Genomic DNA, 13,828 nt, shown 5'->3' on the forward strand with positions numbered 1-13,828 from the left:
GACACTCGCTGATAAGCCTGAACAGGAGAGGACTCCCACTTGAACAAAAACCCAGAAAAACCCAGAGTGAATTGTTAACCAAGTTTAGCTACCAAGCTAACTGAACCAAAAGAACACATGGCTCTCAACGCTCTCCAACCATATTGGCCCAACCAAAACATGCCCTCAAACCAAAAAAAAATTGGCAATCTGAACTAGACTAACCCAAGTTAACTATAAAATAGTCAAATAAGCCAAATTACAAATAAACAAACGTATCAATAATAAAGCAAAGACAATCGCGACAACACCTAAACCTACTATGACAAAATGTTAAAGTAAACAAATACTAAAGTAAGACTAAAGTACAATTAACTTACGGACGAGCCCCGACTTGTCACAGGCCGGCTCATAGCCTGTGGCAAAAATGAGGGGACATGAACAACAGGTATAGGCCAATCAAAAGGTTCTTTATTGTAAAAGAAAAAACTAACTTTAAAGAAAGAAAAAGGAATGAGGTGTGGAAATGTCATAATGTAGGGTGTATGTAAGGTGCATGAATCTGTGTGTGAACATAACTGAGTGGAAACTAAGTAAACCTACAAAGGAACAAACAAAACAGGATCCTACCTGGAGGAGCAGGGAGAGAGAGAGAGTGGTTAGTGGAGCAGTTTAATACCGTGAGCCCAGGTGGCTCCAATCACGCCAGCTCCAATCACTAACGACCCTGCTCTGCCTGCAGGAGGAACCGCCCCTGCACTGCAGAGGAGCCGTGACACACACATACACAATCCATGTCTCAATTGTCTCAAGGCTTAAAAACCTTTATTTAACCTGTCTCCTCCCCTTCGTTTACAATGATTGAAGTGGATTTAACAAGTGACATCAATAAGGGATCATAGTTTTCACCTGGTCAGTCTGTCATGAAAAGAGCAGGTGTTCTTAATGTTTGTATACTCAGTGTATGTTTATAACTCAAATAAAATGTATTTATATAGCCCTTCTTACATCAGCTGATATATCAAAGTGCTGTACAGAAACCCAGCCTAAAACCACAAACAGCAAGCATTGCGGGTGTAGAAGCACATAATGTATAAACTTGATGATTTATTTGACTCAAACTCCATATGTAGAGTTCTCTGCATGTTTGTAAAGTCTATTTTGTAACCTTTTCCTGCAGGTGATTGGCTGGAGGATAACAGAGGAGACTGGGTGGCCATCTTGGATACCCAGACTGCTGCAGCCAAGGGCCCAGGGGACAACATCACTGAGCAGGCCAGGACCAGAGGCGAGATAGTGGAGGTCAGTGGATGGGACAGCGTCCTCAACTCTGGGCTGGGGAACAACACTGTTAACCACAACCAGAAACAGACAGTCGAATACAAAACAACATCCAAACTTAGTCTCCATGACAACAGACTGGATGAAACCAGGACGAGGCGTAGATTTGGTCTGCAGGGACAGGGAGGTGTCCATATGAGAACAGACACAGACTCGGCTAGTGATGCTCCGTCCTGCTACTATAGTTGTGATTCAGAGACACTGATGGCGCCTCAGGTTAACCCCCTAACAGATGCTGCCTTCAGCCTGCCTTCTATAGGATCTATCAACTGGAACATGGACCCTGCGACAACACAGACACTCCCTGGCCTTCATCCTCCTCACACTCTTCTGTTAAACCAGACCTCAGATAATGCCAGTGCCTCAACACTAAATGGCTACACAAGACCATTGACAAATGACCGTAGTAGAGACAGAATCAGTAAAGGTGGCAGCGCAAAAGAGAAGCGCTTCCAGTGTTCGTTCTGTAGGAAAGCCTTCAGTTTCCCGAAACAGGTGGAGATCCACCAGAGGATGCACACGGGGGAGAAACCATTCGGCTGCCACCTGTGCCGGGCCAGTTTTTCTCAATCGTCCAGCCTGAATAGGCACCAGAGAGTCCATACAGGGGAGAAACCCTATAGCTGCCCCCAGTGTGAGAAGAGGTTCTCCCGCCAGCACCAGCTGAAGGTGCACCTGAAGGTCCACACGGGAGAGAGGCCATTTGCCTGTACGCACTGCGGGAAGAGGTTCTTAGAGAGAAGCTACCTCAGGATACACCAGCAGAAAATGCACATGGCCCATGTATAGTGACATGTAATGTAGTAGTAGTTTGTTTGTATTGCGTATAGTGACATGTAATGTAGTTAATTATATTGTTTTTATATGTAGTGTGGAACTAGATGAGGTGAACTGAGGAAATCATGAGTATGATGAGGCAGAGTAGATGATATGGTGATGGTTGGTGTGATGGTGTCTGTAAAAATGCTTCACTGATGAGTGACAACCTTGTCCTGTTGTTTGATCTGGTGTTTTATAATGAGTGCCTTAATTCATGTTTACTTTACATAAAGTAGTGAAGATGTGTGTAATGTAATGTTGAACCTTTTCCAAAGTATTCTAGTTACCATAGTGAGAAGTTATTCTACTTGTCAAGTATCATTTTGTGTAATAAAAGTACTGTACTTCACGTTATGTGAGTGTATGACCATCTTGTTGAAATTAAATACAAAATTGACTCTGTTCTGACTGACTTGGTTATTTTTGTATCATTTCAGGGACTGAGTTTCCCTTGTCACAGTCGAACCAACACATATGGACATTATTTATAATGAACTCCAATGGCTCCATATTTTTGGGTACTTGAATCACAGTGTTAGAGATGGGCTTAACTGTGGCTAACGTTTGATAATATCATGTCATGTTTCTGTTTGTACAGCAAAGAATTACTTCTATAAACCTGTATATTATCTTCTGTACAATGTGTTTACAGTCTGCCGTCCGTGAGGACCTGCTGATAACTGGTGTTCCTGGCGGGAGAGACCGGACCCTTGAGGCGGCTGGTCACAAACCCTGGCACCGGATCAGAACCCTGGATCCGGAGCCGTCGCTCTTCCTTCCCGAGTCGCAACTAGGACCGAACCACGAGGGACAGAGACTCCACCACCACACAAAACACAACCAGTGGACAGGTGGACTGAACAACCTCAGTCCTGGTGGTCATCAGAGAGACGGAGGCTCCAGTCAGGGACCCAGTCTGCAGTCCAGACCCTTCTCTTTACAGTCTCAGTGCAGGGATGGAGCAGGGCCTGGGGCTGATAGAGATAGACCCTCCTGTTCCTATGATACAAACACCACAGTATCCATGATGAACAGAGCAGGTCAACCTGGGCTTCAGCCTTCACAGAGAATGGTGGGAGATCCCCCTGGGCCTGGGTCTAGCCTTCCTCAGCTGCTTCATAGTTACCCCACGAATACAGACAGGGTCAGTATGGGCAGTCACCACAACAGGTACCTAGCCTATAACACAGCACACAATCCCAACAACAGCCAAAGAATGGCTCCATGTCATGGAGGGCTCTCTGGTGTCATTGGGTCAAAACGTGGGAGCCCGAGCATTGGGACGGATGCCGACAAGCCATACGCCTGCCCTACGTGTGGGAAGCGATTCGCTAAGGCGAAATATGTGAAGCAGCACCAGACCGTTCACACCAAGGACAACTTCAAGTGCAAACTATGTTACAAGAGCTTCTCCTTCCTAAGTAGCCTTATCAGACATAGGAATGTCCACAACAGGGAGAAATCATAGCTTGAGATGTATACGAGTGATGTCTGGGAACTCGTTTTTTATTTTGATCCCTCAGTTGAGCATCTGGATATGCTCACACTCTCACATGATACAGACTTGTTTGGTGTGCTGGCATAGCCAAAACACTGTCATGTTATTGAAGAGTAAGACTATATTTCCCCTCTGAATGTGTTTTTTCTTATGTTCTATTCATAAAATACTTTTTTATAACATCTTTATAACAAGTCAGGTGAGATGAGACGACCCTGAGGTCATGCTTTCATTGGGGAAGAGGTCCAAAGACAACCCCTTACTGTGTCCCTTTGCCCTATTGCCCTCCCATGGCACTGGGTAGTAGGTAGGAGTTCTCCTTAATCAGATATTTTTAGTCTCTCATATCTGTTATGGCTGTAGCAAACATTGCCACTCAATAATTGACTTAGACACTGTTGGCAATATTTATACTGATGTACGTCAAAACATTCTCAAGTCAAGTCCCACTTAACTGTTTCTGTTAAGCTTGTGAACTCTGGAGTTTTTCTTATCTATCATCTGTGGTATGAGATCTTTACAAACAGTCCTTGACCTCAAGCTATTTGCAGTAAATGGCCTGAAGGCTCCAGGTCTTGTGATGACGGGTGAAATATTAAACATGAACGAATGTAACCCTGTACTTGATATTACAGACTGACTGTTCTCTACAAAATGGAGTACATCATTTTAACCCTTTGTTAAATTGTCATTTGAAACAGGCTTGTGTAAAAACCTGTTTTAAGAGAGAGAGTAAAAATAGGCTAGAACAAGTATAGTTTAATATTTACCTTACTGATGTGATGTTGATGGAATAAAGTAATTCCATGATTTTCTACTCTATTCTTTCTAACACACTGTTCTTTCTAAAGATAACAATAACAAGGCTATATGCAGGGGGTAAATAAACGGAAGTAAAAAGTAACACAATAAAATAAGGCTATATACTGGGGGTACCGGTACCGAGTCAATGTGCAGGGGTACAGGTTAGTCAAGGTAATTGAGGTAATATACACATGTAGGTAGGGGTAGGTAGTGAGTAGGTAGTGTAGGTAGTGACTATGCATAGATAATACACAGCGAGTAGCAGCAGCGTAAAAAAGGGGGTCAATGCAAATAGTCCGGCTAGCCATTTGATTAACTGTTCAGCTTGCGGGTAGAAGCTGTTCGGGAGCCTTTTGGACCTAGACATGGTGCTGACAATTTTTAGGGCCTTCCTCTGACACCGCCCGGTATAGAGATCCTGGATGGCAGGAAGCTTGGCCCTAGTGAAATATTCCTAAACATGCTTCATGTTTGTAACAATGCACTAAAGTAATACTGCAAAAAATGTGACAAAGCAATTAACTTTTTGTCCTGAATACAAAGTCTTGTTTGGGGCAAATACAACACATTCCTAAGTACCACTCTCCCTATTTTCAAGCATAGTGGTGGCTGCATCATGTTATGGGTATGCTTGTAATCGTTATGGACTGGGGGGGGGGGGGGTTCAGGATAAAAAATAAATGGAATGGAGCTAAGCAGAGGCAAAATCCTAAGTGGAGATACTAGCCTGACAGAATGCTCTCGATGGCGAATTTCTAAGGGGCCAAGTCAAATTTCTTCAGCCTCCTGAGGTTGAGAGGCACTACTTCTTCACCACGCTGTCAGTGTGGAGGGACCATTTCAGCTCCTCAGTGATGTGCACGCCGAGGAACTTGAGCCTCTCCATTGCGGCCCCCCTCTGGAAGCAGTGAGAAGAGTAGAAGGAGCAAGTGGAGTTGAAGAAGAAATGGTAATTGAAAATCTGCTCCAGAGCACTCAGGACCTCAGACTGGGGCAAAGTTTCAACTTCCAACAGGACAACAACCCTAAGCACGCAGCCAAGACAACGTAGGAGTGGCTTCAGGACAAGTCTCTGAATGTCCTTGAGTGTCCCAGCCAGAGCCCGGACTTGAACCCAATCTAACATCTCTAGAGAGATCTGAAAATAGATGTGCAGTAACGCTCTCCATCCAACCTGACAGAGTTTGAGAGGATCTGCAGAGAGGAATGGGAGAAACTCCCTAAAAACAGGTGTGCCAAGCTTGTAGCGTCATACCCAAGAAGACTCGAGGCTGTAGTTGCTGCCAAAGGTGCTTTAACAAAGTACTGTGTAAAGGGTCTGAATAAACTCAGCAAAAAAAGAAACGTCCTCACTGTCAACTGTGTTTATTTTCCGCAAACTTAACATGTGTAAATATTTGTATGAAAATAAGACTCCACAACTAAGACAGAAACTGAACAAGTTCCACAGACATGTGACTAACAGAAATGGAATAACGTGTCCCTGAACAAAGGGGGAGGTCAACATCAAAAGTAACAGTATCTGGTGTGGCCACCGGCTGCATTAAGTATTGCAGTGCATATCCTCCTCATGGACTGCACCATATTTGCCAGTTCTTGCTGTGAGATGTTACCTCACTCTTCCACCAAGGCACCTGCAAATTCCCGTACATTTCTGGGGGGAATGGCCCTAGCCCTCACCCTCCGATCCAACAGGTCCCAGACGTGCTCAATGGGATTGAGATCCGGGCTCTTCGCTGGCCATGGCAGAAGACTGATATTCCTGTCTTGCAGGAAATCCCGCACAGAACGAGCAGTCCTACAAGTCCTCCGTCCAGCCTCTCTCAGCCTATTGCGGACAGTCTGAGCACTGATGTGCGTTCCTTGTGTAACTCTGGCAGTTGTTGTTGCCATCCTGTACCTGTCCCGCAGGTGTGATGTTCAGTTGTACCAATCCTGTGCATGTGTTGTTACACGGTCTGCCACTGCGAGGACGATCAGCTGTCCGTCCTGCCACATCTGCCGTCCTCATGCCTCCTTGCAGCATGCCCAAGGCACGTTCACACAGATGAGCAGGGACCCTGGGCATCTTTCTTCTGTTGTTTTTCAGAGTCAGTAGAAAGGCCTCTTTAGTGTCCTAAGTTTTCATAACTTTGACCTTAATTGCCTACCGTCTGTAAGCTGTTAGTGTCTTAACGACCATTCCACAGGTGCTTGTTCATTAATTGTTTATGGTTCATTGAACAAGCATGGGAAACAGTGTTTAAACCCTTTACAATGAAGCTATGTGAAGTTATTTGGATTTTTACGAATTATCTTTGGGTCCTGGGTCCTGATAAAGGGACGTTTCTTTTTTTGTTGAGTGTACTTGTGTAAATTTGGTATTTCAGTTTTACATTTTTTATAAATTTGCAAAAATGTCTAAACCTGTTTTTGCTTTGTCATTATGGGGTATTGTGTGTAGATTGATTTGGGGGGGAAACCGATTTAATCAATTTTAGAATTAGGCTGTAAGGTAACAAAATGTGGAAAAAGTCAAGGGGTCTGAATACTTTCTGAATGCACTATATTACATGTGAAACGGGTGAACTTTGTAGCATTTTTTGCAATGGTCATGAACTGCACAGCACAATGCTTTTTTGGGACTCAGTGAGTTTACAGCCGAAGCATTGTAAGAAATCCTGTCAAAGGGATATGAATGAAGGACTGGGATGTTTTTTTTTTTTGTCTATTTTGTATCTAGTTGTTTTTTGCTGTCGACTTGACTTCCTGTGACCCTGGCACTTAGTTGATAGATGTTATCTAGTTTACGCTAGTTGCTAACAATCGCTAACTGTGTGTTTTTTTTTTACACTCAAATAGCCTACTAAACTCGTAGACGACAACTATGCTGTCTTTTGTTTGGAAATAACTCAAAGCCAGAAAGAACGGGATTGCAGAAGAAACTACAGCTACTGGAACTGAAGATGGCACGAGAGTGCGCAGATCGACCCATACGGCGCCGTATGGGGGGAAAAGTTAGGACGATTCTAATGGCCTGTGACTGACAGGAGCCCTAAAAAATTATTAGAACATTAGGTTAAAAATGGAAAAAAAATGACCTATCATTAATATAATATTTTATTTGCAATGCACTAATAAAACTAACGGTTTCTTTTCTTGTTTTTGTCAAAAAGTAAACATCCAGAGAGCCTCTGTATGAAAAAAGAAAATGATTAAATCCTTTTCAATGATAAGAATTCAAACACTAATTATTTTTCCACAATGATCATTATATGAAACAAAAACAGCCTATAGTCTGTATTGGATGCTGGATAGTTTGAAGCAGAGTGACTCAGTCTGTATAAGTGACAGCCAATATTAAAATAATACCTTCAGGGCTTCAGGTCATTTGCACACACTGTACATAGATTTTCTATTTTTTTCTATTTTTCTTTTCTGTTACTGACTGTACGTTTGATTATGTGTAACACTGTGTTGTTGTTTTTGTTGCACTGCTTTCCTTCATCTTGGCCAGGTCGCAGTTGTTAATGAGAACTTGTTCTCAACTGGCCTTCCTGGTTAAATAAAGGTGAAATAAAAAAATAAAAAATAAAAATAGCCAAGGTATGTCTCCATGGCTTTGAAGCAGACTGAAATATGGTCGTTTACTGACATCTAGTGGTGGTAATACGCAACTGCTGGTAATTTGGGTCCATGTTCTGCAAGATTCAGTGCAGTTTCATTTTTTCCATGATGCATGCAGTTAATTTAAATCAACAAAATGGAAGTAACTGAAATTTTGGTTGATGTTATTACAAATGGTATTATATTATAGGATATATTATCATATGTGTCATGTACACTCTACAGAGCCAGGATCCTCTTCAAGTGATGCAGTTTTGTCAGGGAGAAGTGTGGAAGTGAAGGAAGAGGTGAAAGACTGTGCCGGGAGTACCAATACAGATGATGAGGATGGAGCAAATGAGAGCAGGTGCACAGAAAGAGACAGACAAAGTGAGGATGTTGAAAAACAAGCTGATCAGTGACTTTGCTAGCAAGAAGGCTCTAGCAAGAAGGCTCGGCTATGGATATTGGACCACTACACCCGATGCCCAAAGGCTGAGATCAAGATATAAGAGAATACAGTAGATGGCATGTGTCCGAAAGTGATTGATGACCTATTTTATGTGTCACGTGGTTATGCCCATTTATGTACATCCTGTCCGGATGTTCTCATGCTATAGATGGAGTGCTTATATAACCTGATAGTGCAGCTGTTTTGGGTAAAGCATGTGTTTGCAATAAAGCTGTCCTGGTGATTGCTGTGTAGTGACCTTGTTGAGCTCTGGAATGTGTTTGAACATTTGAAAGAGTTGGGAAATGTTTTAGTGAACTTATGGCTCTGCTGTTTAGGGATCTTGTATATGAAACAGTAATTTCCGGGGTAGGTATGCCTGAGTATAAGTAAGAGCTGTGAACACTATGAGCGACAAGAAACCTCAAGAGAGATAAACCACCGAAGACTCTAAAGAAGAAATAAAACATGGCTCCTAGACCAATGGGTATTGTGTCCTTCATGCCATGAACACAATGACAAATCCATCGAAGCCATTCTTTGTGATGCACCTGATTGTTTTAATGGTGTGACGGACATGTGGAGTACATTTTCCAACCGGGCGATTCAACGGTGAAGATTATCACAAACAGCTGCCTCAGCACCCTTTTTCAACCAAAAACGGTGACTTTTTCTCCTACGTTGCGGATGAGAGAATGGCTTAAGATGAGACTTGCTCTATGTCAGTTCGAACAGGCCCTGAGTGGAACATCCCTGCCTGGGTACGCATTGGAAGAGGAAGTCTGCGGGCGAGAAGATTTGAAAGCCATAAGAATCTCTTTAGCTTTAGGTGGGGAGATTATTATTTTAAAAAAATTTACATTTTAGTCATTTAGCAGACGCTCTTATCCAGAGCGACTTACAGTAGTGAATGCATACATTTCATACATTTTTTTTTTTTTTTTTAAATATATAAAAAATAATATATATATATATATATATATATATATATATATATATATATATATATATATATATATATATATATATATATATGTAAGTCCTTGAAATGATGAAACAAGTGGAAAATCTTTTCCAACATCGTGAACATTTACGAACATTTACGGAGATGAGTCCTTCTGTCCTCAGGACATAACTTGGGGCTAAAGGCAAGAAGGTTGACCTATCATGGAAAAGAAAACATACAAAACCTAGACGGTAGTATTGTTCAATAATAACGTGTAATATGTATGCATTTTGGTACTAAATGAATGAAATATCAGGCTGTTTCTGTCCCTCAAAGGTTGTGTGTGTGTGTGCGTCAGTGTGCGTGTGCATGTTTGTGTGTGTGGAAGGTCTTTGAAACAACTGTCTGAAAACAGTGGGGGTCCTGTGATGCCTGAGGAGCTCATAACCTTTGTCACCCCCCTCGGGGTGTGAACATGTGGGTGTGGCAGGGCGTTAGGTTACAAGCAGAGAAACTTGCTGAGAACATTATTTTCTAAGAAAGGAATTAAAGAACAATTATAACTGTAAACATTTAATAGATATTAAAGTGTAGTATTGGGAAATAATATGTATGATTTATATAACTGTTTAGTAAAAATACAAATAAAATCCGGCATATTTTTAATATTGCATAGTGCACTTTTTAATAAATGTAACATGTTTAAAGGTCTGTACAGTAGGCATTTCGATGGAAAATAAAAGGGTTTTACAATGTAATTTAACTTCAATGAATGACAGCTCTTCCTCGGGCCATATGTCTCTGTCTTTCTTACAACAAAACAATTATACATGTAAACATTTAAGGGGTATTAAAGTGTAGTATTGTGTGATAATAATATATATGTTTAATATACCTTTTTAGTAATAAAAAAAACAGCTATAGTTTAATATTGCATGGTACACTTTTTAATAATAGTAATATGTTTAAAGGTCTGTACAGTAGGCATTGCGGGATTAACATTTTGAAAGAAAATATTATATTTAAAAAGAAAATTGTATCTTACCTTTAATGAAGGAAAGCTCTATGTCTCTCTCCCTGTCTCGCCAATCTGTTTCTCTCTACACACGAGCCAAGGGTTCCTCCAAAAGACTTATCCATATCCATATGTAGGGTCAGCAAAAGAAAATGTCAGAAAACCGTTTTTATGTGTTCTCAGAATATGTCCTGGTGTGGTTGTCGCAGTCAATCAGGCCATTCTCTTAAACAAAGAGGCTACCTATCCATACAACCTATAAAAAGAGAGTCCATACATTTTTCTCAGTTAGGACACAGACGACCATAGGACTGCTGACAGAACAATCTCAAGAGACTCCGTAAATCCTTATCACCCATGGAGCATTTTGAAAGCGAATTGAAATTACAATATAATGAATTCTTTTGATATCTAACGATGCAGGTTTATAAATATGTTTATATTGTATATTATAAATTACTGTTTTTAATAAGGTATTATATATATATATACACACATATATATATATATATATATATATATTGAATGAGAGGAGGGGTTATTGATAAATGTTTAATTTATTTGTTAAACGAGAATGGACTAGGGACTACATAGGTATTCATCCCAAAATGTTTTGGATAAAACATATATCAGACTGTTAAATTGCCATCACAAACTACACTGAGACCCAATCACTGGACACTTTAAGTAAAAATGTATATCTTTTTATAAATATATTTTAATATTATTTGAAACATCTATGCGATACCCTACATTTACCCAGGTGTTACCCGCAATAATTGATTTGGATCATCAACCATCAGAAGTTATCATGAAAGAAGACGATGATTTTGAGGACCAACATACCGCAGCTGTATCTTTACTCAGTCCCACACCATCAAGATATTTTAGACGTGAGTCAAAAATAAAATGCATAATAATCTTTATACAATAAGCATTAAACAAATCGTGTACACTATTTTAAAAACCTAATCTTGTGTTTACAGCTGACAGCCCCCAAACAACAGTACCCAAAGCATTATCGGCTCTACCATTGAATGACATCGAGGGAATTGAAAACGACGATATTCTACCGTTCTGTAAGGCCGGCTTTGACAAAACTCAAAACAGCCCAAGAATCGAAGATTTGTCACACATATACACGCCTCCAAGCACCCCTAGGCATTCAGTATATAATCGGGTGCCTACACCATATCGTAGTCCTGCACGGCTCCCCAAACACGTAGTATATATATTTTATTTTTAATACACTATTTTGTATATATTTTTCTTTCAGACTCCTCCAAGGCCTATACAAACATAGAAGACCCAATACAGCAAGAGGAGGAAGAGAACGATGATGACATACTGAGTAAAACATCTAAACAGGTTCATACATTCAATGCTGTTAATGTCAATGATGCTAAGGTCAACGATGGGGATGATGAAGGGTTGAGCTATGATGAGGATGATGTGATGTTGCATGATGCGGCTAATCAGCTTGATACAATCAATTCTGAGGTAGAGCCTATACTGATTGAAGATGGCATCAATGAGGACACTGATCATGATATAGATCTTTGAGATAGGTTTCTCACAGCCTTTTACAGGGCTCTAAAAGCCAGAAAGGTCCAGCCACACAAACGTATGGTTGCTTTATTAAGACGGCAGTACAGCCAAAACCTAGCCTTCTGGAAGAAAACCATGCCAAGCTTGATAAGCATCAATCTGATTAATAAACGCCAAAACAAACGATAAAAGCCGTACGTAACATGGATACTTCTAGAATACCCCAAGAACTTATCTCCTTAATTAACCAAATTAACAAGAGCACCCCTCCTTCAACACCACACAACAACCCTCAACTCCTCTTTTAAATCATGCAAATGACACATTATCACAGGTCCCACCAGAACTTAGCTCCTTAATTAACCAAATTAACGAGCTAAGCCCTCTTTCAACAACACCCCCCACACATCAAGACATGGCACCTACAACCCCTGCAGGCTATGAAGACAATGAGCAACCCCACGATGATTTTGATGAATGGGAAAATTGTGTAATAAATCAGATGGGGGCGGTATTGATAGAAGTGTCTGTGTTTTGTACCGCAATAAAATTAACAATACAGAGATTTGTCCGTTTTTTTATTTCACATGTATGAATCAGAGCCATGATTATGCTGTTTTTTATGTGATGATTTTGGATAATCTAGGAGAACTTTTAGAACGGGCTACAGATTTTGCAGAAACTCGTGATGTGTGGTGATACTGTGTTTTGCATACTATCTCTTGTTTTACCTAATGGCGAAGCAGATCTTGAACAATTTATAGCCCTGCTGGAACGTCTTGTTCAATCTAATTTATCTATCATAGCTGATAGGACCTTAGAACTTGTTATACAAATAGTCCGCCAACCCATAGCCGGAGGTGGACAAAGAAGGAAACTTGATAGTCTCATGCAATCAGAATTCATAAAAAATAAGCAGGCCTATCTCATAAACGTTAACAATCCTGGTAATCAGTTATGCTTTGCAATAGGCCTATCACATTTACTCAACACTGGATGTACTGATCTAGAAGCTTTACAAAAGGCTAGTGACCTCCAAAAGGATGTAGGCCTATCACATATACTCAACCCTGGATGTACTGATCTAGAAGTTTTATAAAAGGCTAGTGACCTCCAAAAGGATGTAGGTCTATGTATACATGAGCCTATGGCTTTCTCTGACATAGTCAAATTTGCTTAACATCAAGATTGTGGTTTTGTACCATAGTAGAGCTAATTCAGCTTTCTTGAAATTCCAGAACAACCCTCAACCTCATCCTCGTATTCTGTACTTTTATGTGCAAAACAACCATTTTTATGGTATTACCGACATCAGAGCTTTCTTAGGAGCACCATATGTGTGTCCATCATGTCATTCAGGCTACACCCGACGGGGGTGCACTCGCCGTTATAACTAAGCCCTTACACCTAACACCATGTGAGGATTGTCATCGTACATGTCGTTCCTCCTACTGCTACAAAAAAAAAAAAATTTTTTAAACATGGCACCCCAAGGCATGTAAATCTGTAAGCAGTTGTGACATTAACAAGAAATGTCCAAAATGCCATTGTAATTACAACCTTAAAATAGACAACCCCCAACCTCACGTATGTGGTATCATACACTGCACGATCTGTAAAGGGGCTTTGAAAAGCAGAGACACTGAAGTGGTTCAAGAAGTGGAACATGAGTTCTATATTCAGCCCTTGGCTGAAGATGAACATTCAGAGAAATATGTGTTTTATGACTTTGAGAGTAATCAGCAATCAGGGGTTCATCTGCCTATTTTTGTATCTACCATGACTTTCAAGGGTGAAATGTGGTCGGCAGAGGGCCCCAATTGTGCACTACTCTTACTAAAA

General features: G+C 40.7%; 1 protein-coding gene across 2 annotated transcripts in view; it reads left to right on the forward strand.

Moving 5' to 3' along the window:
• Positions 1 to 4,447, forward strand: part of LOC145878540 (uncharacterized) — a 20,207-nt gene extending 15,760 nt beyond the window's left edge. Inside the window, exons 6-7 of one of the 2 annotated variants that reach the window (XM_082973874.1) lie at positions 1,160 to 1,281; positions 2,792 to 4,447. In XM_082973874.1, coding sequence (XP_082830000.1) covers positions 1,160 to 1,281; positions 2,792 to 3,607 — 938 coding nt within the window. In that variant the 3' untranslated portion in view covers positions 3,608 to 4,447. Of the gene's footprint in view, positions 1 to 1,159; positions 2,542 to 2,791 lie in introns of those variants that run through there. The other variant, XM_082973873.1, reaches the window with a different exon arrangement.
• Positions 4,448 to 13,828: the final 9,381 nt, after the last annotated feature.

Source organism: Salmo salar, chromosome 04 (assembly GCF_965601325.2).
Source record: "Salmo salar chromosome 04, fSalSal1, whole genome shotgun sequence".
Classification (NCBI taxonomy): domain Eukaryota; kingdom Metazoa; phylum Chordata; class Actinopteri; order Salmoniformes; family Salmonidae; genus Salmo; species Salmo salar.